The 19,143-nt window shown below is 42.6% G+C and overlaps 1 protein-coding gene across 1 annotated transcript in view; it reads right to left on the reverse strand.

The window, feature by feature from the left end:
- Positions 1-19,143, reverse strand: part of trap1 (TNF receptor-associated protein 1) — a 53,289-nt gene that overhangs the window by 24,390 nt on the left and 9,756 nt on the right. The window contains exons 2-8 of the mRNA XM_017705432.2: positions 15,016-15,171; positions 14,551-14,633; positions 2,228-2,368; positions 2,004-2,075; positions 1,747-1,907; positions 1,417-1,526; positions 1,199-1,272 (exon numbers count right to left, since the gene is read on the reverse strand). Of these exons, the coding sequence (XP_017560921.1) occupies positions 1,199-1,272; positions 1,417-1,526; positions 1,747-1,907; positions 2,004-2,075; positions 2,228-2,368; positions 14,551-14,633; positions 15,016-15,171 (797 nt within the window). The remainder of the gene's footprint in view (positions 1-1,198; positions 1,273-1,416; positions 1,527-1,746; positions 1,908-2,003; positions 2,076-2,227; positions 2,369-14,550; positions 14,634-15,015; positions 15,172-19,143) is intronic.

A 19,143-nucleotide genomic window follows, 5' to 3' on the forward strand; every position in this document is an offset into this window, starting at 1 on the left:
GATACAACTAGCCACCCCTCAAAAAAAAAAAAGTTAATAAATACACAATTATTTGTCCTGATCAAGAGGGATTTACACCAAATTGCTTAGCTGCAGATAATATGTGCCGTTTATTCGACATTATAAATGAGAGTAAACATCAGGTAAACCAATGTGCAATACTGTCCTGCAGATAAAGATTTTAATTGTTTGAACTGGAGTTATCTGTGGAAGGTGCTGGAGAAATCTGGGCTGGTGCAAACTTCATTAACAAAATATATATAATCTATTTAATGCCTTCAGCAGTAGCAACCATTGGCCTACACCAGGTGTGTCCAATCTTATCTGCAAAGGGCCGGTGTGCAGGTTTTCACTCAAAACAAGCTGAAGCACACCTGATACTACTTGCTTCAAATCAGTCGGTTTTAGTTCTCAAACATTTCATCAGGAAAACCTCCAGCCACACTGGCCCTCTACAGATAAGATTAGACAATCATGATCTACAGTACACTCCCAACCATTAAACATCACTTGCAGGTGTGGGCAAACTTTCCTCAAAGAGGGTTAGATCGTGCCTCGTCAAAAATACCGGCCGGCCAAAATATTATTCACCAAAGATTCAAAACATTAAGTTTTCAAAAGGCAATGGAATCTGAGCTTTCTGTGAGCTACCATGTTTAACAGCACTGTATAAAAGATGCATGAGACTTCCTTTACTATTGGACTAGAGTACAATTTGAATGAGTAAGTGCTTATAACAAATACAAATAACAATAAAACATGTTTAATGTATTAAATATATTTCTATTCAAGTGTTCACTTTTTCAAATGTTATTAAACAAGCAGATTAAACAGCCTAAACAGCCATGTTTTTTGCTCTACCTTAAGGGGTTAATACTTACTGAACTGTGGAAATTGTAGTAATTAATTAATTAAAGTTCCATTTGGCCAAAATGTCTGGTTCTCAGTGTTAAGTTTGAGCTTTACGACTGTAGTCTTGCCTAAATATCATTTAGTAAATTAAACTACAGGCCGAGTCAGAGAAGAAAGGCTCTTAAGCTTTAGCTAACCTCATTATCACAGCACATTACACTGTAATGTTACTGAGCTGTTGCCACCATCAGATGAAGGAAAAAAACACAAATTTTTTTTATTTTTATTTTTTTACACACTCTAGAACAGAAGCCACGTACCTGGAGGACCTACGGAGCTGACGTACCTGCAGTGTGTTGAGTCGTCGACCATTCAGGTAGATGGGGAAGCTAACAAAATTGCTGTACTTGGTTACAACCTCTGTAGAAAAGAAATTCAAGGAGGGGGAGAGAGAGAAAAAAAAATAAAATCTGTAGATACAAAAAGCTGCTCCAAACCATTTTCTATTGTTTCATATTAAAATATGGTTGTGGTATTTTACACCGCTCTACTTACAATACTTACCTTTAACACGGTCCTCAGAAGAAAACTCTTTGCATTCTTCCTTGAGGTATAACACAATCTTAGTGCCCTGCCTTACCCCACTGGCCATTGCAATCTCGAAAATTCCTGAGCTACAAGACAATAATAATGTAAATCCATAACTACCGAAGGTAAATATTCTGAGTGAATAATGTGAATAATAATTAAATGTGAATAATCTTTTGTGAGATCATGGTAAGTCCATTTGTAACTCCCATTTGTCTCATCAGTATTTTCAAGTTTATTTACTCAGACCTTAATTGTATTTTATGCATTGTCTCTCATACCCTACATAATTCCTGAATATCTTACCCATCTGAGGACCACTTATATCCAGGAACACTTGATTCTGCACTCTGAGAATAGACATCCACTTTGTCTGCCACCATAAAGGCAGAATAGAAGCCTACACCAAACTGACCAATGATAGAGCTGCTGGCCTCAACTTGGCTCTGAAGAGCATCCAGGAAGGCCTTGAGAGCAACAAGGAGAATCATGAGAGATGGTCTAATGCTGTGACATGCTCTTGGGAGAATCAGGTGTAGAACACAGCAGGCAATGAGACAAACCTTAGAGCCAGACCGAGCAATGGTACCCAGGTTAGCAGCCAGTTCCTCTTCATTCATTCCAATGCCTGTGTCCTAAATAGGTTAAGGAAGAGTTTGCAAATCAGGTCACAATAATGTCAAATGTCTTTTTGTCAATCACTTTTGTTCACATGGATACAATAAGAACTGAAATGCTATACATGCCAAAGTTCATCTGTTACATAAACTTTATAGCCAAAAGATACCTGAATAGTCAAAGTGCCCTTGGCTGCATCAGTCTGTAGGTGGATTTCCATAGGTGCACTCTCTCCTCCTTTTGTAATCAGCTTATGCCGTAGCTTCTCTAGGGCATCACTTCCATTAGAAATGAGTTCCCTGACGAACACCTGCCACCAAGCAGCCAGAAACTTTAATGTGCCTTAAAAAAAGCCTAACATGTAGTGGCAGAAAATCTTGGCACAAGAAAATAAATCTCCAGCTGAGCATCTTCATATTTAAGTGAGGAATGAACAACTTTCATAGTTGTTGTTTTCATAGTGTTTTTTTTTCTTCAACAGGTGTTGCTACAATGGAGCTTTACAGAAAATTCAGGTCCAAGCAAAACCCTAACAGCAAGGAGAAAGCATAAATACACTATGTACAAACGTTTGTGGACATCCCTGCTTATTAGTATTAGTAATACAGGACATCTGTATTAAGGTATACCTAAAGCTGACACAGGAGTGCACATGCAAACATAACTTTTATAATCACATTAGAAAAGTACTGCCAGGGTGCTCTGGAACAGCTAAGCACGAGCCTAAGATCACCATGTCCAGCGCTATGTGTCATCTAGAGGAGTTTAAAGTCCCCCAGCACTGGGCTGTGGAGCAGAGTAACTGCTTCCTCTGGAGTGATGGAGCTCTATCTAGTGTCTTCCGGATGACTTGGAAAGGTATTTGTGTTTCAGAACTAATCATCCAGCATCAGTACCTGACATCATTAATGCTTGTGGTTTAATGTAATCAAAGCCCCCAAAGAAATATCCCATTACCTAGTATAAAGCCTTCTCAGAAAAGTAGAGGCTGTTACTGCAGCAAAGGGAGCAAATTCTTTTTTTAATTCTCTTGATTTTGGAAATAATTTATTTCACATTTCAAACTGAAAAAATAGAAGAGCCAAGGGCAAGGGACACAGAAAAACTCCCTAAGAGCAAGAGGAAATACATTAGCACATTTGTTATCATCTTTACATTCATTACTATCCATATTTTGCAACAATTTTCTACCTATGCCATTGGCCATTAAACAAAGCATAAGCATGTAAAACCTGAGTGCATGGCTATTATACTTGAAGTCTATATTTCACCCCTTGCTTTAAATGGGATACCTCCAGAAGGACGTGTAAATTAGTTTACTTAATAGTTTCTTACTTCTCAGGTTTAATAAAAGAGAACATAATTCCTGCACTGACATCAATTGGAATTCTATGGAAACTTGTAAATAAAAGTTTGGTTTTGTACTAATTCCTTTAGTTCAGAAGAACATATGTTTTTATAAATTACACAGTCTGGAGGCGGACATATTGTGCATCAAATATTTTAAATCTCTTGACTTTAACTATTAATTTTCTGACATTTCCTGCTGTAAAAACAGTAGTTCCATGTGACAAAAGAAGACAGACTAAACTGTCTAAGAAAATAGTTGTATTCCAAATTAAATTGTGCAGAATCAAATAAATGTGTCAATGAAAAAATAATTATATCTTTATGGTCAGACAAACAAGTGTTAGAGAATTTCCACGGATTTCTCAAAATTCCTGCTTAATTTAGTGGTTGAGACAGTCATTCGGATCTCTTTGATGCAAAATGGTTTATTTGCAGAGAAACTTGCTGACTCCAATTTTTTTTTTTACAGTGGTGGTGTTAGAAACCAGGAATCTCAATGTTTACAATACAAATATAGCCATTATACACTGCCTAGCCAAAAAAATGGCACACTAGTATTTCGTTGGACCACCTTTAGCTTTGATTATGGCACGCATTCACTGTGGCATTGTTTCCACAAGCTTCTGCAATGTCATGTTTATTTCTGTCCAGAGTTGCATTAATTTTTCCCCCAAGATCTTGTATTGATGATGGGAGATTTGGACCACTGCGCAAAGTCTTCTCTAGCACATCCCAAAGATTCTCAATGGGGTTCAGTTCTGGACTCTGTGGTGGCCAATCCATGTGTGAAAATGTCTCATGCTCCCTGAACCACTGTTTCACAATTTGAGCCCGATGAATCCTGGCATTGCCATCTTGGAATATGCCTGTGCCATCAGGAAAGAAAAAAAATCTATTGATGGAGTAACCTGGTCTTTCAGTATATTCAGGTAGTCAGCTGACCTCATTCTTTGCAGAGCAACCCCAGATCATAGCACTGCCCCCACAGGCTTGTATGGTAGGCACTAGGCATAATCGGTGCCTCATTTCAGCTGCCTCTCTTCTTACCCTGATGTGCCCTTCACTCTGGAGCAGGGTAAATCTGGACTCATCAGATCACATGACCACCTTCCATTGCTCCAGAGTACAATCTTTATGCTACCTAGCAAATTGAAGCCATTTTTTGCTGGTTAGCCTCACTGATAAGTGGTTTTCTTAAGGCTACACAGCTGTTTAGTCCCAATACCTTGAGTTCCCTTCAGATTGTGCATGTGGAAATGCTCTTACTTTCACTATTAAACATTTCCCTGAGTTCTACTGTTCTACCGATCATTCAAGATTTTTTTCTGACCACATTCCTTCCTTGAAGAGGTTTCCCCACTGTCCTTCCACTTTTTAATAATGCATTGGACAGTTCTTAACCCGATTTTAGTAGTTTCAGCAATCTCCTTAGATGCTTTCACTGCTTGATACATGCCAATAATTTGACCCTTCCGAAACAGATTAACATCTTTTCCATGACAACAGGACGTGTCTTTCGACATGGTTGTTTAACAAATAAGAAGCTACTCACTGCATCAGTTAGGGGTAAATAACTTGTTGCCAGATGAAACAATCCCCTATGCAGTAATTATCCAATGGGAGGCTCTTACCTATTTGCTTAGTTAAATCCAGGTAGTGACCTTTTTTTGGCCAGGCAGTGTATTAACCACCAGTAAACCTACACGTGTCTGATTTAAAAAAAAAAAAAAAAAAAAAAAAAATCTTGATAGCAAAATAATGGCCAATCAAAAAAAATGAATAAATTAAAAACCCAAACAAAAAGTTTTGTTTGGGGATTATTTTGCCTTAAAACACCCCTACTGCTCCATGGATTCAAATAAATTGATTGCATTTCTCATCAAGATTAAAACAAGGGAGACATCAGACCTATAACAACTTTCTGGGAGGGAGCTTTAAGAGGCATTAAATTCCTCAGACGTCTGGTTCCCATCACACTTCTGTGAGCAATTTTGTTAAGTATTATTATTACAATAAATATTATTGTTTAATGTATAATTGTTTACTTTTTATGCATTTATTCATAATGTATTTTATTAATAATGTTATTTTGAGTTTTTAGTGGAAACATTTTGCCTTTTGTTTTATTGAAACATGGTTGACAAAGTTTTTATCCAAAATATATCATCAAAACCTGATTTATTTTCACCACAGTACACTTTAAATCCTCTGTATTACTAGGTTTATAATGCTGTGTTTCCCTTTGTTCCTTCATAATAAAGCATCTCGGAGCTTGCTATCTTGCCAGCTAACTAGAGCAAATGAAGACTTCTCTGGTTTACATCTCATATTTAAACTGATCAAAATGCTTACCACAAACCACTGATTTTGAGGTGCACGCAGATACAACCAATTCCAATGAAGTCGGGAAATTGTGTAAAACAAAAACAGAATACGATGATTTGCAAATGCTTTTCAACCTATATTCAACTGAATACAAAGTCAAGATATTTAGATATTTTTAGACTTAGTTTTTTGTAAATATTCACTCATTTTGAATGTGATGCCTGCAACACGTTCCAAAGAAGTTGGGACAGGGGCAACAAAAGTCTGGGAAAGTTGAGGAATGCTCAAAAAACACCTGTTTGGAACATTCCACAAGTGAGCAGGTTAATTGGAAACAGGTGAGAGTCATAATTGGGTATAAAGGGAGTATCCCGGAAAGGCTCAGCCATTCACAAGCAAGGATGTGACCAACCGTGTGAGCAAATAGTTTAAGAAAAACGTTTCTCAATGTGCAATTGCAAGGAATTTAGGAATTTCATCATCTACAGTCCATAATATGATCAAAAGATTCAGAGAATCTGGAGAAATCTCTGCAAGTATGCGGCAAGGCAGAAAACCATCACTGAATGCCCGCAACCTTCAATCCCTCAGGCGGGACTGCATTAAAAACCAACATCATTCTGTGACGGATATTACCACATGGGCTCAGGAACATGTCGCTCCATGTACAAGTGCAAGTTAAAACTCTGCCATGCAAAGCGAAAGCCATATATCAACAACACCCAGAAATGCCACTGGCTTCTCGGGGCCTGAGCTCATCTGAGATGGACTGACGTGAAGTGGAAAAGTGTCCTGTGGTCTGACGAGTCCACATTTCAAATTGTTTTGGAAATCATGGACGTTGTGTCCTCCGGGCCAAAGAGGAAAAGGACTGTCCAGATTGTTATCAGTGCAAATTTCTAAAGCCAGCATCTCTGATGGTATGGGGGTGTGTTAGTGCCCATGGCATGGGTAACTTGCACATCTGTGAAGGCACCATTAATGCTGAAAGGTACATACAGGTTTTGTAGCAACATATGCTGCCATCCAAGCAATGTCTTTTTCAGGGACGTCCCTGCTTATTTCAGCAAGACAATGCCAAGCCACATTCTGCATGTGTTGCAACAGCATGGCTTCGTAGTAAAAGTGTGCAGGTACTATACTGGCCTGCCTGCAGTCCAGACCTGACTCACATTGAAAATGTGTGGCGCATTATGAAGCGCAAAATACGACAATGAAGACCCCAGACTGTCAAGCAACTGAAGTTGTACATCAAGCAAGAATGGAAAAGAATTCCACCTACAAAGCTTCAACAATTAGTTTCCTCAGTTCCCAAACACTTATTGAGTGTTGTTAAAAGGACAGGTGATGTAACAGTGGTAAACATGCCCCTGTCCCAACTTCTTTGGAACGTGTTGCAGGCATCAAATTCAAAATGAGTGAATATTTGCAAAAAAACAAAAGTTTATCCATTTGAACATTAAATATCTTGTCTTTGTAGTGTATTCAATTGAATATAGGTTAAAAAAAGAATATGATGATTTGCAAATCCGTTTCTATTTATGTTTTACACAACATCCCAACTTCATTGGAATTGGGTTTGTACATAAAAACAACATACATGAAAAATTCCAATCTGGTTTTAGGCCTCACCACAGCACAGAGATGGCTCTAGTTAAAATAACAAATTACCTTCTTCTTGCCTCTTATCAAGGCCACGCATCTCTGCTGGTACTACTCGAAGTACAGTTTTTGACACTACAGATCACTCTCTTCTCTTGGCCAGATTAGAAAACATGGTTGGAATCAAAGGAATAGCCTTATCCTGGTTCACATCCTACCTCACTGAGCGGTTTCAGTTCACACAATTAAATAATGTATCATCTAATTATACAAAAGCGAAATATGGAGTTCCACAAGTTCTGTTTTAGATCCTCCGTTATTCACGTTATACATGTTACCATAAGGCTTAGTTATGAATAGACATGGAATTAGTTTCCACTGCTATGCTGATGACACACAGCTGTACATATCAGCCAAACCAGATGATAAATCCAGATTAAATAAAATAGAAGATTGTGTAAAAGATATGAGAAATTGGACGCTGCAGAATTTCCTTCTTTTAAACCCAGATAAAACAAGTTGTCCTTCTTGGTCCAAAGTCCGCTCAGAATGTTCAGATTTCATAAAGACTCAAGTCAGAGAATGCCTCAGCCAGGGAATGCCTCAGCCAGTGCAGTTTCTAAAGCTTTACCATCCAGACTTCAAACAGAAATCCTCTTAGCTTTTATTTGGTATTTAGCTTATTAAACTGTAAATACTTTGACCAGAGGAGGATGGGTCTCCCCTTGTGAGTCTTGGTTCCTCCCAAGATTTCTTCCTCCAGTCTGAGGGAGATTTTCCTTGCCACTGTCACCTCTGGCTTGCTCACTGGGGGATATACGTCGTAACTATGTTTTCAAACTTTTGTAAAACTGCTTTGAGACAACATCGTTGTAAAAAGTGCTGTACAACAAAAAAAAAAACCTGAACTGAATTGAATATTAACATTTAGCTCCGCAGCTCAGAAATTGATCCCAAGAATAAGTGAATTTGCAGGAAAGATAAGATGCCAGGTGTCTAAATAAAGCAAATAGGTAGGTTTGAAGGACATCTCATGGGGAAATTTTTAAAATTTCATGCATTTTTTTAAGGTCTATTACAAATGCCTGTATTTTGCTTTTAATGTTTTGCCTTATTTTGAATAAACAATGGCCAACTCAGATTGTAGCAAAATGTTACTTGGAAATTAAATAAAAACAGCACTCTCTGGCCCACTAAATTGTTAAAATGGCCTATGTAGTGGTTGAGTTTGACACTGTTAGCCTAGGGCAGAGGTCAGTACTAGGCGGACCGCGGTCCAAGTCCGGAACTAGACGCTGTCCTATGCGGACTTAACCACGCCTATAACCGACAAACTATGAAGAATTACTTAATTTCGAAGGGGTGGTCCTATTTTAATCGCCATAGCTTTTCTAGCTTTTTCTTTAGCTGCCCAGGGAACTCATAAACCAATCCCAGTCGTTGTAAATATCACACATGAAGCTACTTAGCCAATCAGATCTATGCATTACGATGAGCACTGAGACTTGAGTGAGTGAGTGACACACACAGAGGAGGGGTGACAAGGCGAGAAACAGCAGTCAGAGAAGAAAGTGAGGTTATTTCACAAGGTGTGATCTAAAATTGACAATAAATTTTGAAATATGACAATTATACTTTATTTGATTGGACATTCAGTTGGTGATGCTGATATAACTGCTAGGCTACTTCAGTAAACAGTACATGGCACTGAATCATGTGGTTCATCAAGTTAGACATTATGATGTTTTGTACCTTCACCTGAAATTCTTTAATTGGACCTATTGAATTTTAACTAAAGAGCCCTGGTCTAGAGCATGTGGTAGTTCAACATGTCCATGCATTGAGATCTAAGATGTGGTTGACACTGTTGTTGCACATGGATAAGAAGAATATTCAAGAAAAAATGCCTAATGTAATGCGGCCATTTTAAGTCTGACTCAAGTCACGACTTGAGACTCAACTTTGACTTGAACACCAAACAGACCCCAAGTGGAAGAAGTATTTTACATTTTTATTACTTAATTTTAAAACGTAATTAAGCATTACACTGTCATTACATTCAAGGTATATAGAACAGGCCAAAAACTGACCATTCATAGGAAATGGAGGAGAAAGCAAAAGGGAGGGGGAAAAAAAAAAAAAAAAAAAAAAAAAAAAAAAAAAATCACCAGCCATGCCTCTTGGTGGCACAAAATAATTAGTACACAAGTAGCCCTGATAATTTAAACACATTTATAGCAGTTTATTTAAATAATGAAAACCTTTTATAACGACAAAACAGTTCACTGTAGTGTGCATGTATTTTATTTGTGTTTGTTTAACTTTCTCACTGTAACACATGCTAATATTTTTAAAGTAAAAAAAAGTACAAAAATACTAGCAGTGTGATTGCATTGTTATATATTGTGATTGCAATAGTCCTATTGCGATTTATTTTTGTAATATTTTAAAAATGATCAATGTCAGAAAACATCAGAAAAGACCAACTGACAGTTTTTAATCAGAACATTAAACTATTAAAATGAGTAGACATGGGCTTTAAACTGGAACAGTGCTTTAATGTATTTTAAGACCCATCAACTACACAGTTCTAATTTCCATTTATAAACAAAATCCAATTTGACTGAGAACACTAATAACATAATTAGATACAGCAAAGAGCCCTAGCTTAAATGTTGAAAATTTTATCTGATTGTGCTTCTCAGTTGAAATGTGTCTCATGAGTGCTTTGAAAGCTTACCAATAATTCATATTGATTTTAATTCTTCTTCTTCTTCTTCTTCTTCTTCTTCTTCTTCTTCTTCTTCTTCTTCTTCTTCTTCTTCTTATTATATCAAATATTATTAAATTAAAATTAAAATAATTAAAGAACGAGACTTGTGTACCCTGCCCTGATCAGGGTTGCCGGGGCCCCATCCTGGAGCCAGCTCCGAAACCGTGGGCCTCGGCGTTCTGATCCTCGGTTGCTGAAACTGGCTTTTGGAACTTGGAACGTTACCTCAACGGCAGGGAAGGAGCCCGAGTTGGTGCGCGAGGTTGAGAGATACCGGCTAGATATAGTCAGGCTCACCTCAACACACAGCTTGGGCTCTGGGTCCCAGCTCCTTGAGAGGGGCTGGACTTTATTCTTTTCTGGGGTTGCCCATGGTGAGAGGCGGCAGGCAGGTGTGGGCTCTCTCATAGCCCCTACGCCTTCGGGTTGGGGAACGGGTCCTGACTGCTGTCTGTGCTTATGCACCGAACAGCAGTTCAGAGTACACAGCCTTCTTAGAGTCCTTGGGAAGGATGCTTGAAAGTGCTCCTCCTGGAGACTCGATTGTCCTACTGGGGGACTTCAACGCTCACGTAGGCAATGACAGTGAGACCTGGAGAGGTGTGACTGGGAGGAATGGCCTCTCTGATCTGAACAAGAGTGGTGTACAGTTTTTGGACGTCTGTGCAAACCAGTTTGTCCATCACGAACACCATGTTTGAACACAAGGATGTCCATAAGTGCACATGGCACCAGGACACCCTAGGCCGCAGTTCAATGATTGACTTTGTAGTCGTGTCATCGGACTTGCGGCCATGTGTATTGGACAGTTGGGTAAAGAGAGGAGCTGAGCTGTCAACTGATCACCACCTGGTGGTCCGTGGGATCAGGTGGTGGGGGAAGATGCCGATCAGACTAGAAGAACCTGTCAGATTGATCTTCAACTCACACCTCCTTTAATAACTCTGACCAGATATCGGGGGAGGTGGGGGACATTGACTCAGAATGGGACATGTTCTGCTCCTCCATTGTTGAAGCGGCTGACTGCAGCTGTGGCCGCATGGTAGTTGGTGCCTGTCGGGGCGGTAATCCTCGAACCCGGTGGTGGACACCCCAGGTGAGAGATGCCGTCAAGCTGAAGGAGGAGTCCTACCGGGCATGGTTGGCCTGTGGGACACCAGAGGCAGCTGGCAGGTATCGACAGGCCAAGCGATCTGCGGCTTCAGTCATCGCCAAGGCAAAAACTTGGGTGTGGGAGGAGTTTGGTGAGGCCTTGGAAAGTGACTAAGTCGGCTCCGAAAAGATTCTGGCAAACCGTCAGGCGACTCAGAAGGGGAAAGTAGTGTGCCACTAGCACTGTATATAGTGGAGATGGTGTGCTGCTGACTTCGACTGAACACGTCATTGGGCGGTGGAAGGAATACTTTGAGGACCTTTTCAATCCCACCAACACGGTGAGGAGGCAGAGTCTGGAGAGACGGGAATAGGCTCGTCCATTAATGAGGCCGAAGTCATTAAGGTAGTTAAAAAGCTCCTTGGTGGCAAGGCTCCAGGGGTGGATGAGATCTGTCCCGAGTTCATCAAGGCTCTGGATGTTGAGGGCCCGTCTTGGCTGACATGCCTTTTCAACATAATGTGGACATCGGGGGCAGTGCCACTGGATTGGCAGACTGGGGTGGTGGGGCCTCTTTTTAAAAATGGGGACCAGAGGGTGTGTTCCAACTACAGGGAAAATCACACTCCTCAGCCTCCCTGGTATGCAGGGGTACTGGAGAATAGAGTCTGGCTTATAGTCGAACCTCGGATTCAGGAGGAGCAGTGCGGGTTCCGCCCTGGTCGTGGAACACTGGACCAACTCTTCACCCTCTCCAGGATTCTGGAGGGCTCATGGGAGTTTGCCCAACCAGTCCACATGTGCTTTGTGGATCTGGAGAAGGCATTCGACTGTGTTCCCCGGGGTATTCTGTGGGAGGTACTTCGGGAGTACGGGGTACATGGCTCTTTGCTATGAGCCGTTCAGGCCCTGTACAAACAAAGCACGAGCTTGGTTCTCATGGCCGGCAGTAAGTCAGACTCGTTCCCATTGAGAGTTGGACTCCGTCAGGGCCGCCCTTTGTCACCGATTCTATTCATAATTTTTATGGATAGAATTTCTAGGCGCAGTCAGGGGATGGAGGGTGTCTGGTTTGGTGACCTCAAGGTCACATCGCTGCTGTTTGCAGATGATGTGGTCCTATTGGGGACATCAGGCCATGAACTTCAGCTTTCGCTGGATCAGTTTGCAGCCGAGTGTGAAGCGACCGGGATGAGAATCAGTACCTCTAAATCCGAGACCATGGTTCTCGGGTGGAAAAGGGTGGAGAGCCCTCTCTGGGTCTGGGATAAGCTCTTGCCTCAAGTGGAGGAGTTCAAGTATCTCGGGGTCTTGTTCACGAGTGATAGTACAAGGGAGCGGGAGATTGACAGGCGGATTGGTGCTGGGTCAGCAGTGATGCGGGCTCTTTACTGGTTTGTTGTGGTAAAGAAAGACCTGAACCACAAGGCAAAGCTCTCGATTTACCGGTCTACGTTCCCACCTTCACCTATGGTCATGAGCCTTGGGTAGTGACCGAAAGAACAAGATTGCAAATACGAACGGCCGAAATTAGTTTCCTCCGCAGGGTGTCTGGACTCTCCCTTAGAGATAGGCTGAGAAGTTCGGTCATCCAGGAGGGACTCTGAGTAGAGCCGCTGCTTCTTCACGTCGAGAGGAGCCAGTTGAGGTGGTTAGGATGCCTCCTGGACATCCTAGGATGCCTCCTCCTCCCTCGTGAGGTCTCACAGTCCAGGAGACCCCGGGGAAGACCCAGGACACGCTGGTGTGACTATATTGCCCAGCTGGCCTGGGTGCGCCTCAGAATCACCCCCGGAGAGCTAGTGGAAATGGCTGGGGAAAGGGAGGTCTGGGCTTAAGATGCTGCCCCGCGACCCAAACCCCAGAGAAGCGGAAGATGATGGATGGATGGATGGATGGATGGATGGATGGATGGATGGATGGATGTTATTAAATTAATTACTAAATGGATTCAAATTGATTCCTAAAATATAAACGATTGGCCTAATGGGAATATGGCAATGGGCTTAAATGGTAGAAGGGGGCCTTTGTCTTGTTTGTTCCTTATTAATATTATCTTTAAATCAAAAATAACCCTTGAATAAGCCTACCTAAACTAAATTAAATTACACAAAGTCAGGTCTCATTGTTGATGCATGCAGAAGTCAGACTGAACAATTTTCATTTAAGTTCTTATTGCACAGAATATACAGTAGCATGCAAAAGTGTGGGCACCCCTGGTCAAAATTTCTGTTACTGCGAATAGCTAAGTGAGCAAAAGATGACGATTTCCAAAAGGCATAAAATTAAAGTCGACACATTTCTTCCATATCTTAAGAAACATTACTTTTATTTCCATCTTTACACAATTCATGTGGCCAACATTTGTTTTACTTAGTAATACACCTGTTGGCAAGTATCTTCCTTGGAATATTAGTTCTGTAAAGTTCATGGGCCATGTTGCCTGCACTGCTATTTGAGGTCTATCCACAGATTTTCAATGATGTTTAAGACAGGGGACTGTCAGAGCCATGGCAAAACGTTCAGGTGTGCCTTTTGAAGTAGTCTATTATGGATTTTGAGATGTGTAGGATTATCCTGCTGTAGTAACAATTCCGTTTTCATCTGCCATTTCACAGATGGTATGATGTTTGCTTTCAGATTTTGCTCATAATTGAATACGTTCTTCCTTCTACCAGTGAAATGCATGCCACTGGATGCAACAAAGGATAATTGAGCCACCCTCATGCTTGACAGTCGGAGAAATGTTCTTTTTGTGAAATTCTGCACCCTTTTTTCTCCAAACATCCCTCATTGTGGCTAAAAAGTCCTATTTTAACATCATCGGTCCACATTACTTGTTTCCCCAAATGCAATAGACTTGTTTACATGTTCCTTTGCAGCCTTCTGACACTGAAATTTGTGGTGAGAACATAGTTGCTATTTTTATTTTCTGATGTCTTCTCCAAGGTCATATTTATGAAGTTTCTGTTGCACAGCACTGTAGAGCCCTGCAAAAGACCTTCAAGGAGATTTAGTAGTAAACTTTCCTTCTTTCCGTCTTCTGCAGTAAAGTTTTTACAGGCTTTTAAAGTGCCATTTAATAAATACATAAAAAGAAGAGCTTCTCATTGCAAGTATATTGCTTGCTGTGCTAAACCAGGTTATTGGAGGACATTGCTGCCAACTGAGTGAGTGGCTGCTCTTCCTTTACATTAGAGTAAGGAGCAACCTCTCAGTCAATATACAGCACCTTTCTGCTATATGTAATAGAAATGTGTTGGCAACGTACAAATAAATAAAGAAATACAATTTATTCATAAACATAGATATTGATTTTTTTAAAGCATGGCCATAGTTTTTGTCTTACCTCTTTCTCTGAGTACAAAGATCTGGCGACAATGTCCAACAGTTTTTTTGTCTCTGCCTGGAACTCATGCTTAGAAAAGGACCCTTATACCAGAAAAACAAGGTTAGTTTTAAAAAAGTTTTTTTTCTAGAATACCACAACAGAAATTAAATGTCAAATGAGTAACATTAGAGCTCCTTTTTACTTTTTTAAGGTGTCCTACTAGATAACGCTGCAAAGCAGCAAAAAGGTTGCCAGTAGGCAAAGAAACTCTCAGTAAAAACATTCCTGCAAGGAAAGTCATCTTCATTACAGTGCCACTTTACTTTTCACAGACGTAAGCACACAAAAGATCATTCTATTAACTTGGCCCTGCTGTAAAATAAATCAAAGGCTAACTAAATTTGATGTGTATAGCCGTGCAGAGCATGGTTTCAAATAAAAGATAAAATAACAAATATATAAAATTGTGTAATTGATTCATACCTTGAACATTCTCAGTGTTGCTGATGATACTGTGCAGGGGTTCCTCAACTGTTTCTGCATGGGTACTGTAGGAATGGCAAATTGGACTTGCATCTGGACTGCTGAGGCTCAAGAGTCTAGGACTACTCCAATACTTCTGCTGCCTTGTATTACTGACTGTAAAGGAAACAAGGAGGTCAGTATGTTGCATCACACTACAAGGAGCATGTCAAAATCAGTGTCTGACCTCACAAATTCTGTTCTGGATAAATAAACACACACACACACCCCAAAATATTGTAGAAAGCTTCCGAGACTAATGGAAGACGTTCCAGCTGGAAAGAGGGAACCAAATCCATATTAGTGGATATGGATTTGGAACAGGATGTCATAAAAGCCATTGTAAATATAATTACTTTGTACGTACGTACACACACACACACACACACACACACACACACACACACACTGACCACTCACTGTCCATTTGATCAGCTCCACTTACTATATAGGTGCACTTTGTAGTTCTACAATTACAGATTGTAGTGCATCTCTGTACACTCTGTTAGCCTCCTTTTACCCTGTTCTTTTTCAAGCATTTTTTCGGTTTCTCACTATGGGTGCGCCCCTCTGCGTAGTCCTCAGAAGCACTTGTATCAATACGCCAGTCCCTATTGGCTGGCAGCTGGGACGTGCGTGTCAGGGAGAGGCTGCCTCCCCTCCATATTTAAGGGCTGATGCCACATCACTTGGTCATTCAAAAACCTCTTCTCGCTTCACTCAGAAGCTCAGCTTCGACATGACCGCACTTGGGCGCTTATCTTAACTGTCCACAGCCTAAGCAAACAACTCAGTCACCGGGCGCTAACTTTCCCTCTTGTGCGGTGGTGTTAACCTCAGTCCTTCACCATAGGAACATACGCAAAGCTAACATGGTTCGGCTGTCTCCAAACAGCAAACTTTCTCACTACGTTGTCTCCAAACAAGTAGCGAAAGAATCGGATTGCTAGCCGACCTTCGGCCAGCACTGGTGGCTTCACCCACCTAGCTAAAGTTTTGCAAAAAGAAACACCCATGGGCATTATCTCCTCCACGAGTGTGTCCATGCGGTAGTAAAATTTCAGGCACTGATGGTCACACCAGATGTGCCGCGTGCCTCGGGCTGCACCTGATTTTTGTGAGCATTGTGCACACCTCTCCCTCAAGAGTCTCCTCCGCAGGCTAGCACGCCAAGCTAGCCTGTCTGACCGGGACCCGTTGTTAGTAACTACACCAAGTTCAGCGAACGCGGGTGCAGAAGCCTGCCAGCGCCTCTGAGTCTATAGCTGAGCCGCTAGTGGATGATTTCAGTGGCCTCGCCTCTTACCTGCCTCCAGTCGATTCTGTAGTGGCCTTCCACCTGCACCCAGGGCAGAAAACCATAACTGGGGCCAGCCCTACTTTCCCACCCAAATCTGACGGCTTCCAGTCCTCCATGACTGAAAAGTCATATCTTTCGGTTGCTACAGCCATCAGAGCCCTCAATGCCTCATCCATGCTCATGGCATACCAGGCTGAGCTGCAGGAGGAGATGACATCCAAACCAGACGCAAGCAGCTGAGATAAGATCTGTGTTGTGACTGACCTCTGCCTTTGACTACACAGATGTGCTGTCTAAGCCTCTGGCAGAGCAATGGATATCATGGTGGCACAGGAGAGGGCATGGTGGCTCAACCTTTCTAGCCTTTCTCACAAGGAGAAGGTTCAACTTCTGGATGTTCCAGTAGACCCCAAGGCCTGTTCGGTCCTGCTGTTGCTGCCATGCAACAGCGCTGTGACAAGAAAAAAGAGAAGGCGAAGCTTTGCAGATATGTCTCCCCAAGAAGACACACGTGACCGCATCTGCTGCTCCTTGCCAAACCTTTGCACAGGTAGTGGGCTGCCCACCCCCAGCCTTCAGGATCCCCAAGTGCCCCAAGTGCCCCATGATGCAAACAGGTCCTCCTGCACAGCCCAAGTCCCTCGATGCAAGAGCTGCTTGGTCCAAGAACCCCCCTCCTTCCAACCTCAACGCAGAGGAGCAAGCCAACCCAGGCCTCCACTCCGGGTGGAAAGAAAAAGCGCCATGCTACCTAGTGCACAGCTGTGTGAAGGGAGCAACCAGGACGGCCAGACACTGGTTTCTCCACGCCCCCAAGAGTTGCAGTTCAGGCATGCAGAGCCCCAGTTGGTACTCAGTTCGCACAGCCTGGCAAAGAAACTGAGAAACAATGTTCAGGTGGATGTGCGTTTAATGCCACCAAGTTTCAAAGGCACACACTAGTGTTCTTTAATAAAAGTGTTCCCCATAGTGCATCCAGGCTTGCAGTCAAGGGCGCTATCACATATGTTTCAGACACATGTAGTGTTAAAACACAGTGCCCATACCATGTTGCAAAACATTCCAGACATAGTGTTAAACCAAAATATGACGGCCCACAAAAAAGGTCGCAGGAGCACCTGGATGGTGCAGACCTGTCAGATGCCTCATGCCAGGGCGCAGCTCCTGCTTATACCAGCAGATGGCGGACATGCACGACTGGGGTCAGTGGAGCTCCCCTCAATGCCACTCACTGTAAGGAGGGACGCATGGCGCGCATGAGCAACCTCAAAATGGGTGTGGAGAACGATAAACAAGGGGTACAGACTCCAATTTGCCATCACTCCACTGCAATTCAGGGGAATATTGTTCTCAAAAGCCCTGGGCGAATCAGCTCGTGTTCTTCAAGAGGAGATATCCTCGTTGATGAAGAAAGAAGCAATAAGAATTGTGCCTCCCGAAGAGAGCATGTGCGGTTTCTACTCAAGGTTCTTTCTGGTCCCAAAGAAGGGAGGGGGTTTAAGACTGATGGTGGATCTGCATGCTCTAAACAGGCACCTCAGAAAGTTCAAGTTCAGGACACGGACACACACAGCCCTATTGCGTTTTGTAAGACAGGGCGACTGGTTCACCTCAGTTGACCTACAGGACGCCTATTTTCACATCCCTGTATACCCCCCTCACAGGAAATTTCTGAGGTTCGCTTTTCAGGGCGTGATCTACGAACATCTTGTTCTTCCATTTGGACTTTCTCTAAGCCCGCGGGTGTTTGTGAAATGTACGGAAGCGGCCATGGCACCGCTCAGGAGGAAAGGCATTCGTCTGGCCACATACATTGACGACTGGCTCTTAGCTGCCCAGTCAGAGCAGGAAGCACGAGAGCACACCAGACTGCTCACGGAGCATCTGAGTGCACTAGGCTTTCAGGTGAATATCGCAAAGAGTGCCAACTCCTGCTCAGACCATCTCTTTCATAGGGTTGACCCTGAACTCAGTTTAATTCAGGGCACAGCTATCTTTGGAGAAGGTAAGAGTTTTTCGGACGTGTCTAGCCCACTTTCAGAGGGGGCATTACGTCACTTTCAGGCTGTGTCTCAGACTTCTGGGATTAATGGCATCGGTTTTGGTCGCTGTGCGGTTCAGCCACCTGTACATGAGAAGATTTCAACGTTAGGTGGCCTTCCTCGGACTGAACCAGTTGCGTCACGGCCACCGCTGAGTTTTGGTTTCAATAGACTGTGCGTTGGCGCTGCGATGCTGAGACAGCCGGCTTTTCTGACAAGGGGTGTTCCGATGGGCACCATCCTGGCCAGGAAAGTGGTCACAATCGGATGCATCCCTCTCGGGTTGGGGAGCCACTCACGAGGGCAGATCAGTGAATGGAGTGTGGGACTGAAACTCTTTTTCCCTATCTGCTGGCGTACATAAACCGACAGGGAGGCCTGCGATCTCGGCAGTTGCACACGTTGGCACACAGACTGATAGCTCCTTGGGATTGGCCTGTGAAGGTTCCAAATCTAACTGTTGCTGGTTTACTGGATAATGTCATAGCGACGATCCAGAGTGCTAGGGCCTCATGTACTCAAACCCTTTTATGAGCATAAGTGGCGAGTTTTTGAGGAGATGTGCGAAATCACAGGCGGTGTCTTTTCAGTGCTCTATGCCTGTGATTTTGTCCTTCTTACAGGAGCTCTTGGACAATGGAAAAGCATTTTCCACTATTAAAAAGTTTATTTGGCTGCAATATCCTCCTGCCACGTGGGCTTCAATGGCGCAACAGTGGGACAGCACCCCCTGATATGCCGCTTTAT

The sequence above is a fragment of the Pygocentrus nattereri genome, chromosome 14, assembly GCF_015220715.1.
Source record: "Pygocentrus nattereri isolate fPygNat1 chromosome 14, fPygNat1.pri, whole genome shotgun sequence".
NCBI classification, from domain to species: Eukaryota; Metazoa; Chordata; class Actinopteri; order Characiformes; family Serrasalmidae; genus Pygocentrus; species Pygocentrus nattereri.